At 49.4% G+C, this 21,184-nt stretch overlaps 2 protein-coding genes across 13 annotated transcripts in view; one reads left to right on the top strand and one right to left on the bottom strand.

Moving 5' to 3' along the window:
- The window catches only part of Ttll9 (tubulin tyrosine ligase like 9), a 59,416-nt gene extending 46,508 nt beyond the window's left edge, over positions 1-12,908 (top strand). For 7 of the 12 annotated variants that reach the window (XM_063283827.1, XM_063283833.1, XM_063283830.1 and 4 more), the window contains 7 exons: positions 154-194; positions 1,048-1,135; positions 5,092-5,150; positions 5,945-6,141; positions 7,963-8,076; positions 8,600-8,724; positions 12,493-12,908. In XM_063283827.1, coding sequence (XP_063139897.1) covers positions 154-194; positions 1,048-1,135; positions 5,092-5,150; positions 5,945-6,141; positions 7,963-8,076; positions 8,600-8,724; positions 12,493-12,569 — 701 coding nt within the window. In that variant the 3' untranslated portion in view covers positions 12,570-12,908. Of the gene's footprint in view, positions 1-153; positions 195-1,047; positions 1,145-5,091; positions 5,151-5,824; positions 6,142-7,396; positions 8,077-8,599; positions 8,725-8,885; positions 8,992-12,492 lie in introns of those variants that run through there. The other 5 variants (XM_063283828.1, NM_001014051.1, XR_010064633.1 and 2 more) reach the window with 5 other exon arrangements.
- Positions 12,909-14,593: 1,685 nt separating this feature from the next.
- Positions 14,594-20,763, bottom strand: Pdrg1 (p53 and DNA damage regulated 1). The gene is made up of 5 exons (NM_001014762.1): positions 20,644-20,763; positions 19,409-19,484; positions 17,989-18,063; positions 15,970-16,050; positions 14,594-15,436 (listed from the first exon to the last, which is right to left on the bottom strand). Exons 1-5 carry the CDS (start codon positions 20,728-20,730, stop codon positions 15,354-15,356), a joined length of 402 nt encoding a protein of 133 aa, NP_001014762.1. The 5' UTR covers positions 20,731-20,763; the 3' UTR covers positions 14,594-15,353.
- Between the last annotated feature and the right edge of the window lie 421 nt (positions 20,764-21,184).

Consider the following 21,184-nt stretch of genomic DNA (forward strand, 5'->3'; position numbering starts at 1 on the left):
ACCCAATCATCTCCCTGTGCCCTGTGTAGCTGTGTTTGGAACCTCAAACAGGAAGATCCCTGTCTGTCTGACCTTCTCCTGATATGATCTGAAACCTAGCCTAGGTCTGACAGCCAGTCAATAACCTTTACACTAACCAGTTCTTTCCTGCAGGCCGCAAGTTTGACCTGCGTGTCTACGTGCTAGTGATGTCGGTGAGCCTCTGGGGGGTGGGGGCCTGCTGGGAGCCCAGGGACATGGAGGGATAAGGCTGTTGAGAGGCATGTCCCTAGTGTTACATCCTAGCTGCCCATGTCTGCAGCTGCATTCCTCCCATCTCTCATCCCGTCCTTTAGGTAACCCTAGCAAACATCTACTGAGCACCAAGCCCCAGCTCTCAGCCCCACTCACTCACTCCATTGTAACAGCCTAGTGAGGTCCTCTGTCAAGTTATTAGCCATGTTTTACAGATGAGAATGGATGCACAGAGGTTAACCCAGAGTGCTCGGGAGGCTGAAGTAGGAGGACCTCAAACTTAAGGCCAGCTTGGTCTCCATAGTGAGCTCCATGCCTGTTACATAGGGAGACCCTGCCTCAAAAAAGTAAAAGCAAAAACAGATGCAGAGAGGTTAAATGACTTGCCCAAGGTTACACAGCAGGTAGATAGCCAAAATGGGATTCAAATCCATCTAACTCCACAGGCTGTTGCATCTCCTCACCCATTTATCATTCATTCATTCATTCATTCATTCATTCATTCATTCACTCAGTCAGCATGTGTTCAAACCTTCCTGGTGTACACTCCGTTCCACACTGTCTCAGGCTCACCCCATCCCTCAGGACCTTGAGGTCCTGGCCTGGGTGTCATGTATAGTAGTAGACCCATCGCTTTGCTTCTTTTGCATCTCTAGGAAAGGAAAGGGTGGAGCCGCAGGATGGGAGTATAGGGAATGAGGCCACTGTTGAGAGAAGGCAGGGCCTCCTGGGCAGAGGTAAGACAGTGAGAAAATTGGTACCAGGGAAAGATTCTGAGCTTCATTTCCCTTTTCTCTCCCTCACCCCCAACAGTACATCCCTCTGCGGGCGTGGCTGTACCGTGATGGCTTCGCCCGCTTCTCCAACACCAGATTCACATTGAATAGCATCGACGACCACTGTATCCTCCCAGTGGGACTCCTTTTGGTCCTCAGTCCCCTCCTCTAGCCAGCCTGCCCCAAACTTCACCACCAGAAGGATACTTGCCAGGTCCCCTACCCAGAACCAGCCTAGTCCTTTCTCTCTGGGGGTTCCCAGGCCCTCAGGAAATGGATCTGCTCAGGATAGCATCCCTCAAATGTCCCCGCTGGATGGTGGTCTTCATGAGTGCCCAGTGATGGGGTTTACCCACGTTCATAGGAGCAGACAGGTTGAGCTCTGCAGAACCTCTGCATCCTTCTTCCGCATCTTCCCAGGGCTCAGCTCCCTCGTCCACTCAGTTCCTTCTTGGCAGAAGCCAAAGCTCAGATACCACACCGTCCAGGCAAAGCTACGGGAGAAAGATGCTGTGTGTGTGGATGGCAGGAGTGTAGAGTAGGCTAGCCCTCTGCTGATGAGTAGCTGCCAAAAGCCGGACACACACACCCTCTGAACCAGCAAGCCCCATTGGTGTGCGTGCACACAACATGGGAAGGAACAGGCTTAAAGACTGCATATGGCATATCCTTGGTGGGGCGAAAAACCTAGGAAACAAGACAGGAGGTGCGTTTATGCATGGAATACTATGCAACTGTTAAGTGGAAGGCTGAACCTTGCTTTAGATACTGATGGAAAACAATCTCTAAGGAAAAAAGAATACTGCAAATACAGCAAAGGGTATGCTCTCATTTGGGCCAAACCGTGTCTATGTTTTCTTTACTCATGCAAAGACATCTCTGAATGATAGAAACTGACAGGACTGCATGGGATGGGGGATGGGGTATAGGGGGACCACACTCTGAGCAGACATTCTAACCCTGCTTTGGGCCAGCCTCCTCTCTCTGCCACGATGCCATCTTTCAGTTTAAGGGTGTGCCTGAAGTAAAACACTTTCATTGCCTGCCCCTGTGACTGGGTGTGGCCCTCTTGCACACAACAGCACCACCAGCTATTTTCCTTGTTTCTCAGACTCTGTCACTCCCATGTTAATTTTATCCTGCAGCTCTAACAAGCATTTGCCACATGCTTGCCATCGACTTAGCTTAGTTTGTTTGTTCTGCTGCCTCATTTTCAGTAAAATTAAGTAACACATACAAAGACACAGAAAGCAGTCGGCTAGAGTGACCCTGCAGCAAATGTCGCTTCAGAGTGCTGGCCCAGCCCTGGGTATCCTGAGGACATACTGAACAAGATGAGCCCTTCCCAGGAACCCGACGAGGGTCCACTCACTAAATATTCACACCAAGAGACTGCACCGCACTTTCCACCCTTTTAAATGGTTTTCAATTTCTTAAAATTCAAATATACAGAACAGACTACAGAGGACCCCTGCATGTCAGGGTCTGCCCCGGCTGGGAGCTCCCTTGCTCTGCTAGGCTGGCCGGCTGGAACTACAAGCACATGCTACTGTCCAGAGTTGGTTGGTTTTTTTGAGGTAGGGTCTCATCATGTAGCCCTGGATGGCCTAATACTCAATTTGTAGACAAGGCTGGCCCTGAACTCACAGAGATTTACCAGCCTGAGTACTGGGATTAAACCTATGTGCCACCATGACTGGCCATTCCCAGGTTTTTTTTTCCCTATGGCTTTTGGGCATCAAACTAAGGGAGCGAGAAGTTCATGACTGAGCTATTGCCCCCACCTTCAAGGTACCAACATTAAAATAATAATTTCTTCCATCACGAAACAAGAAATGCAATGACCTTAACTTTGGTATATGTAATATACAATAAATGCAGCAATTCGAGCATATATACACATACAGACACAAACAGGACACGCAGCTGAGCACACAGATGTGCTGAGGTGTCAGACGCCCTGACAGGAAGGAGTCTAAAGGAGATTGATGTGCTAACAATCCCATTTCCACTTTTTCCCCCCAAAGAGAGAATGAATTTTACATTTATTGCTAGGTATGTTAAAATATACTATCTCCCTAGGATTTATTTATCCTTTATTTTTGAGCTTATAATATAACTATGACATTTCCTGCTTCCCTTCCTCTGAATCCTCCCACACAGCCCTACCCCCTGCTCTTTCCCAAATTCAGGCTGCTTTTTTTTATTAATTGTTGTCACCGATTTCCACTCTTTAAAAGCTTGTTTTGTTTAGGAAGCAGTTTGAAAGGCCACTGTCAGCCATTAACTTATTAACTTTGGAAACACAGAGGATCTGGAATTGGGGGAGGAAAACGATTTGAAGGTAGCGCTCCTACCTTACCGTTCATCTCCGCAGCTAATACACTCTAACAAAAATAACAAAATGGCCTGAGGCAGCAGCTCACCAGGTAAAGGTGTGAGACGCGCGCGCGCGCGCACACACACACACACACACACACTTATAATAGTAACAATAATAATAATAATAAAATTTTGTACAATTGCTACAGCACAGAAGATTATGATAAAATCCAATGTATCTATTTCTTCTTCTGTTGTTTGTGCTTTGCTGTCATAGCTATTGTGACTCTGAAGTGACAATGACTTATCCCTGAATGCTCTTTTAAGAATTTTTAGTTTTGCCTCTTGCCTGAGAACTCTGCAGTGCGTTTGAAGTTGAGTTTGTGTGTGGTGTGAGGAAGGGGCTGGTCTGTGCATCCTGTTAGGTGGTCCGGGCAGTTTCCCACCTGGTTGCCCGGGTGCTCCTGCCCTGTGTGTGGGTAGGATGCCCCTTTCTCTGAGAATTACCTTGAAATCTTTTTGGAAATCATTGAGCGCGAACGGAAGAGCCCTTTTCCTGTTCAGTGGTTGGCCGTGTGTTCACTCTTCCAAAACAAACCTCTCAGATAAGGGTGAAAGAAAATGGGGTTGGGGATTTAGCTCAGTGGTAGAGCGCTTGTCTAGCAAGCGCAAGGCCCTGGGTTCGGTCCCCAGCTCTGAAAAAAAAAAAAAAAAGAAATTCATATGAACAAGGTCTCCCATCTTCTAGAGGCTGGAACCGCCAAGCCCTACCATGCTGGGGATAGACAGAAATGTGCTGACTTAGACTCAGGCAAGGGACTAGGCACTGTCCCCTCCCCACCTGCAAATATATTAGGTCTTGGGGTGGTGTTAGGTCATCTCATTTGATTTGGGGATGCATAGTCCCGGGGGAGGGGTGCTGAGGAAGGGGATCTGAATGTCTGTGCCTGTCCTTTCTGAGCCTTGAAAGTCTCACCCGCCCGTGACAAGGGCATTATTCAGGAGCGAATGAGATGGCGCTGGAGCAGTGTCTTGTGGGACACTCAAAGGGCACTCCATCTAATCCCTCAAATATCCCAGGGAGCCATTGTGTGCTCCCAGCCAACAGGCTGGCGCCTTAGGTTTCTGGTGCTGTGATGAAACACCATGACCAAAATGGAGAAAGGGCTTCTTTGGCTTACAGTTCCACGCTGTGCTCCGTCACCAAAGGACGTCAGGACAGGAACTCACACAGGACTGGCACCGGGAGGCTGGAGCTGATGCAGAGGCCATGGAGGGATGCGGCTTACTGACTTGCTCTCCAGGGCTTGCTCAGCCTGCTCTTTATAGAACCCAGGACCACCGGCCCAGAGATGGCACCCACAATAGGCTAGGCCCGCCCCCCTTGATCACTAGGAAAATGCCCAACAGCTGGATCTTGTGGAGACATTTCCTCAGTTGAGTCTCCCTCCTTGCAGGTAACTCTTAGCTTGCTTCAGGGTGACACAGACTAGCCAGCACAGCTGGTAAACAGGCTCAGAGAGGTCACCGGATTGTCCAGGAATCCACAGCCCCTGAGATGTACCCAGAACTCGCACCCAGGCCCACGTGACTGCAAAGCCCATGTGTGTGAACACTGGCTGGGTTTTGTTTCATTTGTTTTGTTTTTTGCTTTCCTGGTCAACTCCCAAGCCAGGGTCTCAGTTCAGTCCTTGGGGCAGCAGGAGCTATGTCTGCCCCTCTCTGTCCACACTGGCCCTTGACCACCAACCTCTGCCAGATGTTCACCTCACCAATGTTGCTGTGCAGAAGACATCACCTGACTACCACCCAAAAAAGGTGAGGAAGCCAGGCACCTGCCCTCCTCCTGGGCCAAGTGGGGAGGGACAAGCAAAGCAACATGGAACCCAAGATAGACCATCACTTACCAGAGAGGAAGGGGTCACCCATCTGCAGAGCTAAGGCAAAGCTACAGTGGGGAGCCACTTGGCATGAACCTCAATATTTGACAATCAAATTAATGTACCTCGTAAACAGGATGTGATCTATCTTTATATCCTAGGTGTCTCTTACTGATCAACCAATCTATCAGCTGGTATATTAAACAGATATTCTGCCTACCAATCATCAATCTACCTGTAAATCTCTATCTATCTGTCTGTCTGTCTGTCTGTCTGTCTGTCTGTCTGTCTGTCATACCTACCTACTGATTTATCATCAGTCACCATGAGAGCCTGAAAGTCAGTACAACTATAGAGTTCTCAGACTTCTCAGAGTTAAGGGCCGAGCCAGGGAGCACGGATGAGTCCTCACTCTTATCTCCTCCCTCCCCTGGTTCATCTCACATCATCCTAGGAACAGAAACTTACTGTTCCTTTCCACCCTAAGAGGCTACCAGTGCAGGCCACCAGGAGAAGCCGCCTGTATGGGCCAGAGACATAGCCTGTCTGTCTTCTTAGCTATGTAGATATTCACCCCAGAGCGAAGGGCTTACCCAAACTTCCTAATCCCAGGGCTCAGGTGGAGCCCTCCCACCAGGCTTGAGGGACCCAGTGCGTGGGTTTGTTCAAGAACCATCAGGTGGGCTCCAGTGAACTGGGCCCCTCTTCCCAACCTAACTGCCCGGGCCTCAGGGCTGCAAGTGGACTCTTCAGCGATTCAGGCAGTACCTGGCCTCCAAGCATGGTCCCAAGGCGGTGGAGACACTCTTCAGTGACATGGACAACATCTTCATCAAGAGCCTGCAGAGTGTGCAGAAGGTGATCATCAGTGATAAGCACTGCTTTGAGCTGTACGGCTATGACATCCTCATTGACCAGGACCTCAAGCCGTAAGTGGCCCAGAGAGCCAGGGTGGGATGGGGGCCATGGTGGGCTACACATCCCAGGGCAGACCACCATGGCTTGAATTCCAGTTCTGCTGTTTCCTATTTGTGTAAGTTCAAACATGCTTCCTTTTTCTGTGTCTCAGTTTGCCAGTCTGTAAATTGGGTTTGATCAGGGTGTCTGTCTTTAAGGGATTGTTAAAAGGATAATCGAGGGGGTTGGGGATTTAGCTCAGTGGTAGAGCGCTTGCTAGGCCCTGGGTTTGGTCCCCAGCTCCGAAAAAAAGAAAAGAAAAAAAAAGGATAAATGAGATCTAATTGGTGCAGGCCTCTTCTAAAGGGATCTCTACCAATTGTAACTGAAACAATGTTGCAAGACCTTTTTGAGGAGTCTATTTCTATTCACAGATAGAGACCATGATAAACCAGAGAGAGAGAAAGAGAGAGAGAGAGAGAGAGAGAGAGAGTCTCCCCAAGTCTAACTGGGGGGACCGATGGGTTTAAGTGGGGTTACTTTGCTCTTGGGAGCATGGCTAAGCAGTTTCAAGAGAATGGGAACTCACAGGCAGCAGGTAACAGACAGATCTCCCATCTCAGGAGGAGACCATGCCAACCCTTGTCGCTGTGCACGAGGACTCTGAATGGGCCCAGTCTTGTGAGGGTCTCCTGTAGGAAGTCACAGCCACTCTGACTTGGAAACAGAGATAGCTGCGGCCCGCTGGGGGACAGCATTTCTCAACAGCACTCCAGTTACTCTGACTCTTGTTTTCTGCCTACCTTTCTACAGTGCTTCCTGAGCCTCAGAGGGAGTGAAGGAGAGACCTGATTATGCACATGCTCTCTCTCCCACCTCCCCCCTTCCAGCCTCTTCCCCACCCCTCCCCCACCCCCATTGGGCTAAGCAGTGCTATTGTAATCCTTGCTATTCCTTAGCACCCATGAGTCTCCACAGTAACTGCAGCCATTTGCAGAAAGAGGCTTCCCCCAGGCCGGCGCCAACACAGCAAAGATGGGGTGGGTGAGCGGCTAGATTTAGAAGGTGTTTTTTACAGGCCTCATGTCCAGTTAGCAAAACAGCAGCAATGGGCTTGTGCCCTTCCAGCTGTGGGGTTTGTCCTGACTGGCAGTATCAAAAAAGGTTCCCTCCTGTGGAGCAGGCCTTGGATCTGATTGGAAAGTAGCTTTGGCCCATGGGGCCACTGTTGTGCCCTGGGCACACCTTATGCAGTGTGCTGATGCCCCTAGTGTTTTGCACCTACAGGTGAGCAAACGGTTAACTCCCTCCAGCAGCCCACACAGCGCCTTCAGCCCCACAAGTGCTAGCCTTCAAGGAGGGAGCATCCAGGCCCAGTCTGGCTTCTGCAACCAGAGTGCAGTGACCCCGGCAACAGGGTCTTATCATCCGGTCCTGGGACACAACAATAGCTGTGTAGTAGCCTGGGCAACCACTCAGGGAGGTAACCCACCTCAGTACTACAGCTTTGCTCACGGATCTTACAGCATCCAGAGGTATCGTTCCACCCACATGGGGTAACTTTATTCCAGCTCTTTCTCTACTGCCTTTAACACTCCCAGACATGGGGTGCTGTAGGATTTCCTGCATCACTTTGCTGGGTATCATCATCCAAATACAGAACTCAGAGCTGCGCTGAGCCCTTGCATCCTGGTGGGTTCATTTCCCATCCTCACCTGGGTGTGTGTGCACATCTTTTGGATGTTTTTCTAAGCTGTGAGACACTTGGGTTCGCACTGTATTGTGAAACCTTTCGGCAGAAGGTAAACAGGACCTCTGACAGCCCTCCCCAAGTTCTCTCGTGCCCTCTCCAGGTGGCTCCTAGAAGTCAATGCATCTCCTTCACTGACAGCCAGCAGCCAGGAAGACTATGAACTCAAGACCTGTCTGCTGGAAGATACCCTGCATGTGGTGGACATGGAGGCCAGGTAGGGTTCTGTCTGTATCCCACATGTGGCGGGCAGGCAGGCTCCTGTCAAGGAGAGAGGACTCAGAACCTTGAGATTCGTAGTTCATAGATGGAGAAACTGAAATGTTCATGGGCCCAAGAACTCAGTGTAGCTGGATGTACTCAAAGTTTCCTTACGATCACTTCCCTCTCTGAGGTTTGTTTCTGTTTCCTCAGAGCATCCTAACTCCCCTGGGGCTGTTGGAGAAACTCTGAGACAATGTCCTGTTAGGTACCTGGCTCACAGCATTCGCTAAGAGGCTACTTACCTCTAACACCAAGTCCTGGAAAGCAGACAGGAGTGGGTGAATCCCTGAGGGGAAGGGGCAGATTTTAAACCACAAAGGACAAATTGGGAGCACATTACTAACAGGATGAGTGGGGCCTCCTGAGTAGGAGGAAGTGAATGTGACCCCATTGCAGATCTGGCATTTGGTTTTAGTGGACAGGCCCTGTCTTCGAACCTCACCAACTCCATGTTCTTTTGCCCTTTGCATCTCCAGGCTCACAGGAAAGGAAAAGAGAGTCGGGGGCTTTGACCTCATGTGGAATGATGGCCCTGTCAGCAGAGAGGAGGGGCCTTGTGACCTATCGGGGATGGGAAACTTTGTAACCAACACTCACTTAGGTACGCTGAGCCGGACAGGAAGTGAGTAGGAGAGAAACATCATAGGAAGTGGAGGGGGACTGGGACTGCTTGGCATAGCAGTGAGATCATATAAATCCAGTCAGCAGCATACCAGCTGTGTGACTGGGGCGAGCAACTTGACCTCTCTGTTCTCCATCCAGGTGTCATGTCCAACCTGCAGCCTGGGGACTGAATGCAGCTAAGGGTGGCAATGAATGTGGCCCAACACAAAATCATATACTCAATTAAAACATTTGTGAGATTTTTGTTCAAGTGTGTGTGTGTGCGTGTGTGTGTGTGTGTGTGTGTGTGTGTGTGTGTGTGTGTGTAAATGTTTGCTCGGTTCTCAAGTGTGAACTTTGTAGATGGCAATGTCTGGTCACAATGTCAAACGGTTGGATGCTCCTGGTAGGACCCTGCCCACTATAGTGAGAAATTTCTGAGTTGTCCGGAGGGGGATTTCAAGACTCATGTGGAGAACAAATTATCATTAGAAAAGTTAAAGACCGTGGGACTCTGCAAGGTAGTATGTGAAATGTGAAAAAAATTCCCGATTATAGAAATTCACACTCATTGTAGACTATTTGAAAACTAAAGAAGGAAAATTTAAAACACATCCAGACATAACCATCATTAACAATCTGGTGTTTCCTTCCAGTTTTAAAAAATGCATATATTCATATTTTTGTAAATCTGGCACCAGGCTGGCGTTTGGAGTCCCACTTTCTGTGTGGCTTCTCTCCATTCAGGATTACAAAGGGCCTCCTATGGGAAGCAGGTGTTAGCCAGGGCGGTTTACGTGCATTACATCATGTGGTAGCTTCTGTGATTACCCTGAGAATGAGGAAATTGTCTCCAAAGGCTGTACAGACCACAGAAGGCTGTTGTCATAGAGATGGGCTAGCCTGAACCCTAACCCCTGAATTCTGGCCTCTAGTCTCCTCTCCTTAGAAGAGTTACAAAGCAGTTACGGCATGGCTGCAGAGCATTTCAGCCCACGTGTGTGCCAGCATTCAGCAAGCCGATCTCTTACCGTTGGGCATTTGGTGTGATTTCATTTTTTTACTTTTCTAAACCACCCTGTGGTGAATGTTCTCTCCTGTGAAACCCACGGACACTGGCTGTTTTCTTCTTCTAGTTCCCTGGAAGTAAAGTCACTGAGCTGAAGGGACAGACTTAGTAGAAAGAGGTCCAAGCCCCTTGGTGAATTCATTATTATTTTAATTCCATTGTTACTGAAGAGGCTTCAGTTTTTAATTTGTATTTCCTCTTTTGTAAGCTGTCCTCCCTTTTGCCTAATTTCTCTTTTTAATACTAGATCACTTTTATGAAGGAACATGCACCTAGCTCTTACAGGGAATTTACTTTTTGTTCGTTTGGTGGTGAGGTTTAGACAGGTTTTTCTGTAGCCTAGGCTGTCGTTTAACTCACTGTGTAGTCTTGAATTTCTGATCTTCCTGTTTCTACTTCCTGAGCACCAGGACCACAGATGTGTGCTAATGTCCAGGTTTTCATGCTATTAGGACTTGAACCCAGCACCTCATGCGTGTTAGGCAAACACTTCACCAACTGAGCCACACGCAGCCTGAGCTAGCTTCAATTCACTGTGGAGCTAAGCCTGGGCTTGAAGTCCTTTTTAATCCTCCTGCCCTCAGCCTACAAAGTGTTGGGATTGTAAGCATATGCCACCATTCCTGGCCTCTCCTCTTTACCTGTCTTCCTTCCTTCCTTCCTTCCTTCCTCCCTCCCTCCCTCCCTCCCTTCCTTCCTTCCTTCCTTCTTTCCTTCCTTCCTTCCCTTCTTCTTCTTCTCCTCCTCCTCCCCCCCTTTTCTTCTTCTTTTTCTTGAGACAAAGCCTCTCTAGGCATCTCCAGGCTGGCCTCAAATCCACCTATTTCTGCCTCCATAGTGCTGGGATTAAAAGTGTGTGCTGCTATGCCTAGCCTGTACCTGGTTTTCTCTGGGTTGCCTATAGCCTCCCCCCACATTTGTAAAGACACAATATTAATTGCTAAAGACATTGCCCCTGTCCCATCCTGACCCATCAAATGTACAGTAAACATTTTCCTAAGTTTCTCATTAGTTGTTTTTAGTTTTGGCTCCTTTTAAAATTTTTCTTGGCCACAGGATCTCACTGTGTAGCTCTGGATGGCCTAGAACTTATTACGTAGATCAGCCTGGCTTTGAACTTACAGAGATCCACCTGCTTCTGCCTCCTGGGTACTAAAATCCTGTTTCTTTTACGAGAGACTTGATATCTTTTAAAGAGTTTAGTGCGAGTTAGAACTAGGCTTGGCTGCACACAAGAAACCCTAATACTTCAGTAGAACAGGCTGACCTAGCCAGCCCGAGGACCACAGACTTGTAAACCCAGGCACTCGGGAGGCTGAGGGAGAAGAATCACAAATTCATGGTCTGCCTGCACTACAGAGTGGGTTCAAGGTCCTTAGTGAAACCCTGCCTCAAAGTTAGAGTGCTTGCCTGGTATTTACAAGACTCTAGGGGCGGAGGGTGTCTCAGGCAGCACCCCTTAGGTATGTCCTAGGGCACTGACACAATGGGTTTGAGATGCCTGGGTGACCCTTTCCTGGACTTCTTGCCGCACTCAGGTCTGCTGAATGCTCTGGTTGTCTTGTGGTTGCAAGATGGTTGCTCCAACAGCAGACACCGAACTTTGAAAAGTGTAGATGTCTATGGGGATGAAGATCTGGCTGGTTTGCAGTCACTCAGATCGGCAGAGAGAGGACCACTTCTGTAGAAATCTCTAGAATCACTTTCATGTTTTCTGGTTTTGTGTTTGGTGGTAAGTGGGAGGAGCTGTTTTGTGAGCAGGGAGAGGAAGAACGTTGATGATTGAAGACAAGCTAGGAATGTGTTCAGGGTCACTGGGTGAAAGGTTAGCAGAAATTCCAGTGATGAATCTGGAACTCCAAGAAAGGGTTTGCGCCGGACCTGAAGATTTGGCATGAGGAGCAAGCCAAAACATTAAAGTAGGTTCCCTGGGATCACTTTGGGACGCATGGGCCGGAGTGCAGAGGCCTTGACAGCTGGGCAGCCTTGGAGACAAGGGTAGAATGGGGGTTACTAAGAAGCAATCAGGAATCTCCAGGTCAATCCTCGTGGCCATGGAGTGTCAGCTCATTCCAGTAGCACTCATGAGTGTCATAAATGTGCCTGGCTAAGATTAAAAACTGGTGTTGCCTTAAGAAGCAGCTCTGAGACCAAGCAGATTGCCTGGTGAATGTGCAGGCAGAGGCAGCCGTCTGGCATGGAGACACTTCCGAATGTGCTGGGTAAGAGATGTAAGTTAGCACTTACTAGGCATCGGGCACTGCTGGCTTTTGTGTTTTCACTGAGCACAGCCAAGGGCAATGTGGTCTGGAGAAACAGCAGGTTCCCTGGAAACACTTTGGGACGCTGTGTGTGACTCTGGCTCCACACCTAAGGTCAACTCTCGGTTCTGCTGCTCGTGCAACTCAGGGTAAATGGCAACCTGAGTTTGCTGGCTACAGAACTCCTGAAGGGCTCGACAAGCTCATCTGGGGCCAGTGCCTGAGACAGCAGGTAAACTCCCAGTTAGCCTAGGCATTTGCTGACCTCTGAACTCACTCTGTAAGGCAGGCGGTGCCAACCTGAGAAAGCTGATACTCAGGTGAGCTGAGGGCAAGCCTAGTACAGGAATGGGCCACCCATGGCCACACTATTCCTGCGGCCCACGTGTAGCTCGTGGGTAAGAGGCCACCGCAACCAACACCTCATTCTTTCTAGGCTGCATCAACGATCGGAAGGAGCAGTTGAGGCAGCTGTTCCGATCCCTTCAAGTGCAGAAGAAAGCCTCTAGCTGACCCCCAGCCGGAAGAAATGAGGCCCTGGCAGGTGCCGCCCTGGCCTCTAGCAGCGGGATCCCAGCACAGTGCACCAGTCTTCACCTTCCTCCAGCATGGCAGCTGTTTTACTGGAGAGGCAGCCTCAGCTTGCTAATTGGACCAAACGGACCCTGGACACCCCTCACCCCCCTCCAGCCCTGTGCATCTTTGAACCAGGAACAGCCAATCTTTCGAACTGGATGGGCTCATCCTTGGCCCAAAGAAGCCAAGCAGCAAGTTCCACCATTCAGAGAGCATGTCTAATAAAGAACAGGCTTAGAGCCACTTAGCGCTGGGCCAGGCTCGGGATGCTGCTGACATTTTGATGTTTCTTTAGTCATGGGTCTTCTGGGCTAAGAAACTTGTCTTTAAACAATACTTGCAAAGTAAACAATTTCAGATTGCTCACTGGAGGTCTGAGATGGTGCCAAGCCCCAAATGTACCGTCCTCTGCTATGTGAAGACTGCTATGTGAAGATAGGGCCTCCTGTATCTCAGGCGAAAGAGAACTGAGAGGGCAGCGCTGCTTAGCCAGGGTCCCTTGGAAAACGGGCCTCTCATTTGGGGCTTTGAGGTTAAAATCAGAAAGGAAGGCTCCAGTTGACAGGCAAGACACACAGGGAATCAGAGGCCTGTCCTCCTGGTCTAGCAGGTAGCTTGGGCTGGAAGGCACCTTACTCCATGGAGAAGAGGTCTCCAGGGGCCCAAGCAGCTCTATTACTTTCTGGGCAGTCTTTGCCCATAAGTGCAAACCTGACTACATAAGTAAGCCCAAAGGAAAGTCTGGGAAAGAATCACCAGCAAATCAAGCAGCAAACCAACTGGCCAGTGGTGGGACTGGTAGGTAAGACACTCTGTATCTGCTCCTAGAGACCAGGGGTTTCCCAAACCCACAACCCCCAAGTATAGACTTGAGGTTCTTGCTTCAAGAATACAGAACTGCTGTGCTCTTGGCCTAGCACCCTGGCAGGCAGAAGCACTGTTCCATTGGGGAAATTATGTGCCAGGCAGCTGCCGTCAAAGTGAATTCTGTTGGGCTTGCATTTTACTCATATGGTTTGGAAGGTCAAAGCTTATGAAGGGTTGGGTAACAGTATTACCTCCCCTCCACCCTGCGGCCTGTCCTTCGGGGACCACACAGCATCTACCAACAGTCAGTGGTCAAGCGTTGCTCGGCCCTTGCTCTGGTTCCACCTCAGGGTTCAGCCTGAGCCACCCTGCCTCCTTCCTCTGACGCTGTGGTCTTATAACTAGAGCCCAGTGCAGACATGTGGCCTGGTCTGGGTCTACCAGGGGAGTGCCTATAAAACCCAAGAAAACAAACCTTCAGGGCACGGACCAAATTTGCCTGACATAAGGTGTCTATCTTGATCAACATTTTTAAATATTCCTTGAAGGTATCAGCAATATTCAAAATATTTGGCTGATTTCTAATTTCTAGTTCCTTATCTGTTTTTTGGGACAGGGTCTGTCCTGTAACTTCCTCCGTAGACCAGTCTAGCCTTGAACTCGGGCAGTGTGCATGACAATTGGAAATAGAAATTTCCACCTACTTCTGTCTCCCAAGTGCTGGGATTAATGGTGTACACCACCATACCTGACTAGTTCATTTTTAAAGATTTGTATGGGCATTCTGCATGTATGCACATGTGTGTACATGTACTGTGTATGCCTGTGGAGAATAGAAGGTGTCAATTCCCTAGAACTGGAGTTATGGATGGTTACAAGCTAGTATGTAGGACTGGGAACTTAACTTAGTCCTCTGAAAATGGCAAATGCTCTTAACCCCAGGGCCACCTCTCCACCCCCTTCTTTCAAGAAACTTGATAGTTACACCAGCTCCTTTCTGGTGTAACTATGGGCCAAATGTGGTGAGGGTAGCAGATAGTGGTCTGTCTATTCCTGATGTTACACACTTTAAGGCAAGAGCCACCATTTCTTAGGTAGCACTCTAGAAGGGCGGGACCCTTGGTGAAGGACAGAATGAGGTGACAACTCAGAGCTGTGGTTTGTTCAGCTTTTATCGAGCTGCAGGGAACAGAGGCCAGCTTTGCTCTCATACCACGCACACTGTAATCTCAAGCCAGCTAGCCAGCCAGGCCCTGCTCTCAGAGGTCAGGAGGATATTCCACGTCGAGTCACATCAGGAAGGGCACTGCTTGGCGGCCCCGGGCCAGAACTCCTACCTCAGGAGCAATCACAGGATGACTGGCAGCACCTACTGCAGAAAGCCAGTGGGGGTTGGGGGATTTGGGGGGTCGGGGAGGGCAGAACTGGAGCAGTGGGGAAATGAATGTGTCTACCCTGCAGCTGGTGAGGAGTACTAGGTCTGCTTCACACAGAAGTGAACTGTCAATCTCCTGCTTTATTCCAGTTGCTACACAAACTGCCTGAAATGCCTCACTGTGCAGAAACCTGGAATGGAGCTCCCCGTCCGCCCTCTCCTCCATCCCTAGCCAGGCCCATGTGAACAGCAGGCTACTGTTGAGAAGTGTCGGCTGCAGACATTCTCACACACCCACACACCTGCTGACAGCTGCCAGGGTTGTCAATAGAGCTTGTGTCTAAGCTCTGGTGGCCAGGCCAAGCCCACAGAACAGACTAAGGGTTCTCTCTTGTCACAAAGCAGCCAAGCACCACAGAAAAGGATTTTGTACAGAAGCCACATTCCTTATGCCTGTCCCCTTGACCAGACAATCCTGTCCTTGCAGGTCTCAAGGCTGGGGAGGGTCCTAGTCACAGGTCCCCATCCTGCTGTGAGTCTCATCCTTTCAAGATGACCTGGAGGGCTTTAAGCTCATCCTGGTTGAGGGGGTTCAGGTTAAAACCCTTTAGCTCCGGTTTTCCTGCAAGAAGTAGAAAGTCACGATCAAATCAGGTTCCCTGCTGCCCAACCTACTGCTGGCTCTGGAGCCAGGCCCAGGAAAGAGGCTAACACTGCATTTACACTGCCAGCTCAGCCTGAGAGGTGCAGGGCTGGGCCTCAGATTCTGCACTGCACAGGCTGATGCAGATCAACGCTGCTCCTGGGCTAAGAACCTGCATGGTCCCGACTGCTGCCCAGACTCCAGGTTCCAATCAGACCTGGGATCCGATGTGCTGGTTTACTCATAAGCGCTGACCTCTGACTAAAGTCTTCTGAGTTCCTCCTGTCCTTGCTACCCTAGTAACATGCAAGATCATCCCAGGCAGCTCTAAGTGCCTGGGAAAGGAGCTGTGACAAGAAGAAGCTTCACAGGCCTCAAGTGCTATCTCTGAGCAGCTACAGACAATGCTGTTCACTTCCCACTGCCCAGCTGAGTGCTTTTCTACTCCAGCTCTCTAATATTCTCTCAATAGCTTCCTCCTCTCCCACCTTCCAGCCCCACCAGGCCAATACCTTGGGCTTCTAGGAGGCGGTTAACTTTCACTTTCAGTTGGCTCCGCAGCCTTTCTATTTCTTTATCCAGGTGCTCCTGATCTGTAAAAAATTCGACAGGCAGACAGGACAGAGTTTTGTTACATAGAGGGACCCAAGTTTCCACCTAATGCCCTTAAGAGCCAAGGCTTGTAGCGCACAGGAAGGAAAAGGTGACCTGAGAGACCAGCAGAGGCAGGGCTAAACTCTAGGAGTGACACTACCTGCCCAAGTCCCTGAGCTGGCCCAGAACAAGGCCTGCCACTCAGTTATTCAAAGAATGCTGGGTGGCTGGCTGCTGGATGGCTGAGAAACTTTACAAACCCAAGTTCCATCAAGGACCTGTGAAAATGTGGCCCAAGTAGCCAATGGGAGAGCCTGCTGCTCCAGCATAACCTAGTCGGCCATGGTGGATACAAGGACCAGCCTAGCATCAGCATAGACTTCACTGAGGAGTGCTGGCACAAAGACACAGGCACCCTTCAAAGCTTATCAGCCAACTATGCTATGAGGGACATTCTACTGGCTATCCGCTGCCTGTCTGCTCCCACTTCCTAAAGAAGAAAGGCCCTGACTAGCCATGCCTCACAGCTTTGGTAATTGATTTCTTGATTATAAATAAGAAACTGTTTATGAACTTGTTCAGTCTATATTGATTTGGGAGAAAACTAGAACCCTCATAGATAAGAGATTAGACAACATCTGTGGGTCAGCAGGACACAACACCGAATCCTGAACTCAGGCAGTGACCCCTAAGTTTTTAGCTGTACAGTCTTTGCCCATTACCCAAGCACATTGACCCTTAATTTTAAAATAATTCTTTACATGTATTATTATGTGTCTGTGTGTTTTGCCTGCATATATGTTTGTGCACTATGCCATGCCTGGTGCCAAGAGGTCAGAAAAAGGTGTTGGATCCCCTGGAATTGAAGTCACACCAGTTGTGACCTACTATGTGGTGATTGGAACTGAGCCCTGGTCTCAGAAGAGCACTGTACTCAATGAGCCACCTTTCCAACCCAACCCTTCATTTTAGCCACACTACCGTAATTTAATAGCTGAAATTTCTGCAGGTTTGTTCCAGTTCCCAAAAGTATAAACATATCCTGTCTTCAGGAAAGGCAACCTTACTGGTCCTTTTGATCCATGTGTTTTTGAGGATGTAAAAGAGAAACAAGTGTATCTGTCTTTTCCCAGGCTTCTCTTTACAGAGCTTCTCTGAGGAGATCCCAGTTGTTCACGGTTTGAGACCTGAGCAGTACTTTGCTTACACAAGCTGCTCAGACTATAGAGGCAATCTTGCTCTTTCTATACTCCATTTTCTTGCAGTAATTATACCCAGGGCTTTACACAGGCTAGGAAAATGCTCTACCTCTAGCTATGTACCCAGTCACACCTTCACTTTCAGCACAGTCTCAGCTGCAGGGGACATGAAAAATAAAAGCTCACTCGGGCACTGGGGCGATGGTTCAGTCAGTAAGTGCTTGCTCTGCAAGTGTGAGGCCTGCATCTCCAGTACCGATGTTAAAAGTCACACATGCTCAGTGTACCTATTATCCCTGCACTAGGGGACAGAGACAGGCAGATGCAGAGAGCTTGCTGACCAGCCAAGGTAGCCAAAGAGGTTGGGAGACCTCACTTAATTTGAGGGAGGAAGTAAAGTGGAACGGGCTAAAGGGGGAACCTGACACCCTATTCTGACCTCTGCATACTCATTGCAATACACACACACACACACAGGCAGACACACGCCACAAACACACAGACACACAGGCTCATGCAAAACTTCACTTATCCATGACCCTTCACAGCTACGGATGGCCTTGACCAATGAGATTCTGGCAGAGAGTGGCCTTATTTTCAAACAGAAAGCAAAGGCCCATATGGAAGAAGCCCTTTGCCTTTCCCCAGCCTAATACAGTTTTGGTTCTCAGTGCTGGATTATGATTCAGACTGGGGGGAAGGTAGCCATGTCCTTGACCCCTCTTCAGGACACCTTACCTTTCTGGATCATTTCCTTCGTCTTAAGGTGAGGCATTTTGATGAACATGTTCCCAAAGCAAACCATCACGTCTTCTGAAACAGCAAACAGACATTTCTTCATGTTTTGTTTTTCCCTTTTGAAGCACCTATCATCTGACAGGCACTGTTCAGATGCTAAGAACATAGCAGAACAAGACAGTTCATGCTCTCGTGGAAATCACGTCATAGCAAAAGATGGGGAGTGAGCGAAGCTGTTTTCCACACACCGCTTAAGAACTAGCATGGAAACCTGTAGTGGCAGTTTTGGCATTTTTGTTTCTTTAAAAACAAACAAATAAACAAACACAGAAATCCTGTAAGAATTATGTCTTCCTTATAATCCCAGGTGTGGGATATGGGGAGCTCAGAGAGACTGAGCACAGCAGCTGACTGTGGTTTGCCTCATGCTCTGGCATGATTTTGCCAGCTGCAGATAGTTTCTTCGAGTGTGTGATGTTTGGAATTCTGAGGGCTTTTGAGAGGGTGTAATAACGCTAGGTGCCCCCTTTCCAACCCCCCTGACTTTATTCAAGGATCTCTTTTCTTCATCCTTTTTTCTCTCTTATCTAGTGTTGGGGGTTGAAAAGGTGGAAAAGTTGGGGGAGAAGGGTGGAAGAGCCCAGAGTGTGGCAAAAGGACCAGTTAATTAAACAGACAGACAAAAAACCCAACAACAACAACAAAAGCTGTTTAAAGAGCTGGGAATTGTCAGAGGACTGATGTGTTGAAAGTTGGTATGAGACTTCTATGTAGATGTGACATTCAGGCACAGAACTGAGGAAAGGGAGGACACTACACTTACAGACATGTGGGAAAACAGAGCCAGGCTAACAACCAAGGGACCAGTGAGTGAGCAGGAGAGTCAGGGCTAATAGGGGTGTGGGGCTGGGTCATGGGGAGTCCTGCAGGACAGCTCTGGGTTTCACTCAGGTGAGATAAGCCAGTGGAAGCCCTACATGTCAGCCTTCACTATGGCCTGGATGCTGCCCTCCTTTCCAGAACTGCTTCATGTCAGACCTCTGCTTGCTACCACCAGCCACAGCCACCTGGCCTCAATACCCACCCATGGCCTCTCACCATTTTCAGTTATGTGTCTATGCTGCTTTTCCTCATGTGGAACATAAGGGCAGAACTATTGCTTTTTATGTGCCGTGAGCACTCTCTGTATCTGCCGTCAGTGAGTGATGAGCTAATGGCCTGTCGCTGAAGTGAGCAGCTAAATTCTGAGTCACAGCATATGTCTGACCTGCAACACTGGCTTGCTCTTCTCCACAAGCTGTCTTAGTTCCCCATGAGGGTGAGTCACACAGTCCCAGCCTCCTGCCTGGCTGGTCTTTACCAGGGATAATGAAGTCCCTGAACCAGCTTCCAGGGCTTCAGTAAGGATGCCACAACTTACCAGAGACACTCGGGTCTTTCTGTAGGGCCCTCAGGCCCTCTCGGTTCTGATTCCTCTTGGTGTCCAGGTCTACAATCTGAAAACAGGAGCAGATGGGAACTCAGCTGCCTCCTGCCCCAATCTGAAGAAACAAGGTATCGTTTCTGGTGAAGTTCCAATGTCTTGCCTGACATGGACGACTCAGGTGTGAACGTTCTTCTTTACCCACTTGGTTTCCAGCTCCTCTGTTTGTATGGAGCTTTCCTCCTCCACAGAAGGTGGTGGGAAAATGTTTGCAGATTGAGCCACTTTGTATCATCCACTCAAACTTGAGAGTATACCGGGGTCACCAGGGAGTTAGTTGAGTGTCTCCTCTAGACAGTGACTATTGACAAGCTCTTGTTAAGTAACTCTGACAGTCTCACCAGACATTCAACCATACTGGACTGGAGCAGCTGTTGCACCGTACCACTATGACAACTAACTGCTCAAGAGGCGACTTTCTGGGGCTGCAGCTAGTGAACCATCAAGCCTTTTCAAATATAGATCACGAAGAGTCATTACGGTCATTATGGTAGCTTCTGAAGACCACCAAGTATATGTCTCACCCCATCATTCCCATCTTGTCTAAATCCAGATCATCTGGATCAGCTAAATGGCTCGCTGCACTCTAGGAAGGAGCCAGAGAGAGACTTTTAAAATCTAAATGCACACCTGTAATCCCAGAACTCAGGACACTGACAAGGACATACCACGGGTTGTTCAAGGCTGTCTTAGGCGACACAGTGAGTTCGAGAAGTCTGAGATACATGAGATCCTCTAAAGTTTAGTCTAAACCAACCGATCAATCTATCAGTCACTATTCAATGATAACATCCCCAGGACGAACTCCCTTTAGGGACTACTTACCACAGAACCAGAGCCAAGCACCCCTTTCGGGTCTACGAAGCCTTCAACCAAGCCGCCGCCCCCCACGCACACGCACACGCACATCAGTGTACTGCCCAGACACATCCTGCCCATGTCTCAACAACCTGATTCAAGATGGGCCTGGGACTGCGTTTGGAAAGTGGTGTCAGGGATCCGGGGGACCAGCAATGACGGGGCAGGGTGAAAGGAAGGCAACTGCCCAATACAGAACTGACTGGCGCTCACTAGGCACCAGGCCGCTAGGAGCAGTGACGCCGGGAGGCCCGGTGATCACCCTGCGACGCCGCGCACTTGCGTAGGGCGCTCGCGGCCGCCGCGTCTCTCACCTGCCGCTTGTCTGAGAGCACTGCCTCTGCCAGCTCCTCCACTTCGACCAGGTACCGCAGCACTCGATCCGCCTCGGGGGACACCATGGTGCCACAGACCTCTTCCGACACTCGCACTACTACTTCACCCCAGCTCCTTCCGCGCACGCGCCGTTCTGGGACTTCCGGCAAGCCTGCGCAGTGAAAAGAACATGCGCCTCAGCTGGGCTCCAGAGGGGAGGGTCAGGCTTTGGGAGCAGGGAAGATGCGCCCCCTGCAGGCTCTGATCGAGCAGCCCAACGCACTGCCCTTTCCCCTCCCTTCAAAGGGTTCCTGGGCATCCACCATAAACCAGGTTGGGTGTCGGGAAGGCGGCTGCAAAAGAAGCATCCCGGCTCTAGGAACGTCATTCCATTGGAAAACAGCAAACACTGACAGCAAAATAATTACACATTATGGGAGGTAGCGATAATGGCTTTGGAGACACAGAGATCATAAAGTCCAGTTTAACATCGCCAAGAAACTGAGTGTGGCAAAGAGACTCATATTTTAACCCGCGACA

This window comes from Rattus norvegicus, chromosome 3 (genome assembly GCF_036323735.1).
Source record: "Rattus norvegicus strain BN/NHsdMcwi chromosome 3, GRCr8, whole genome shotgun sequence".
Taxonomy (NCBI): domain Eukaryota; kingdom Metazoa; phylum Chordata; class Mammalia; order Rodentia; family Muridae; genus Rattus; species Rattus norvegicus.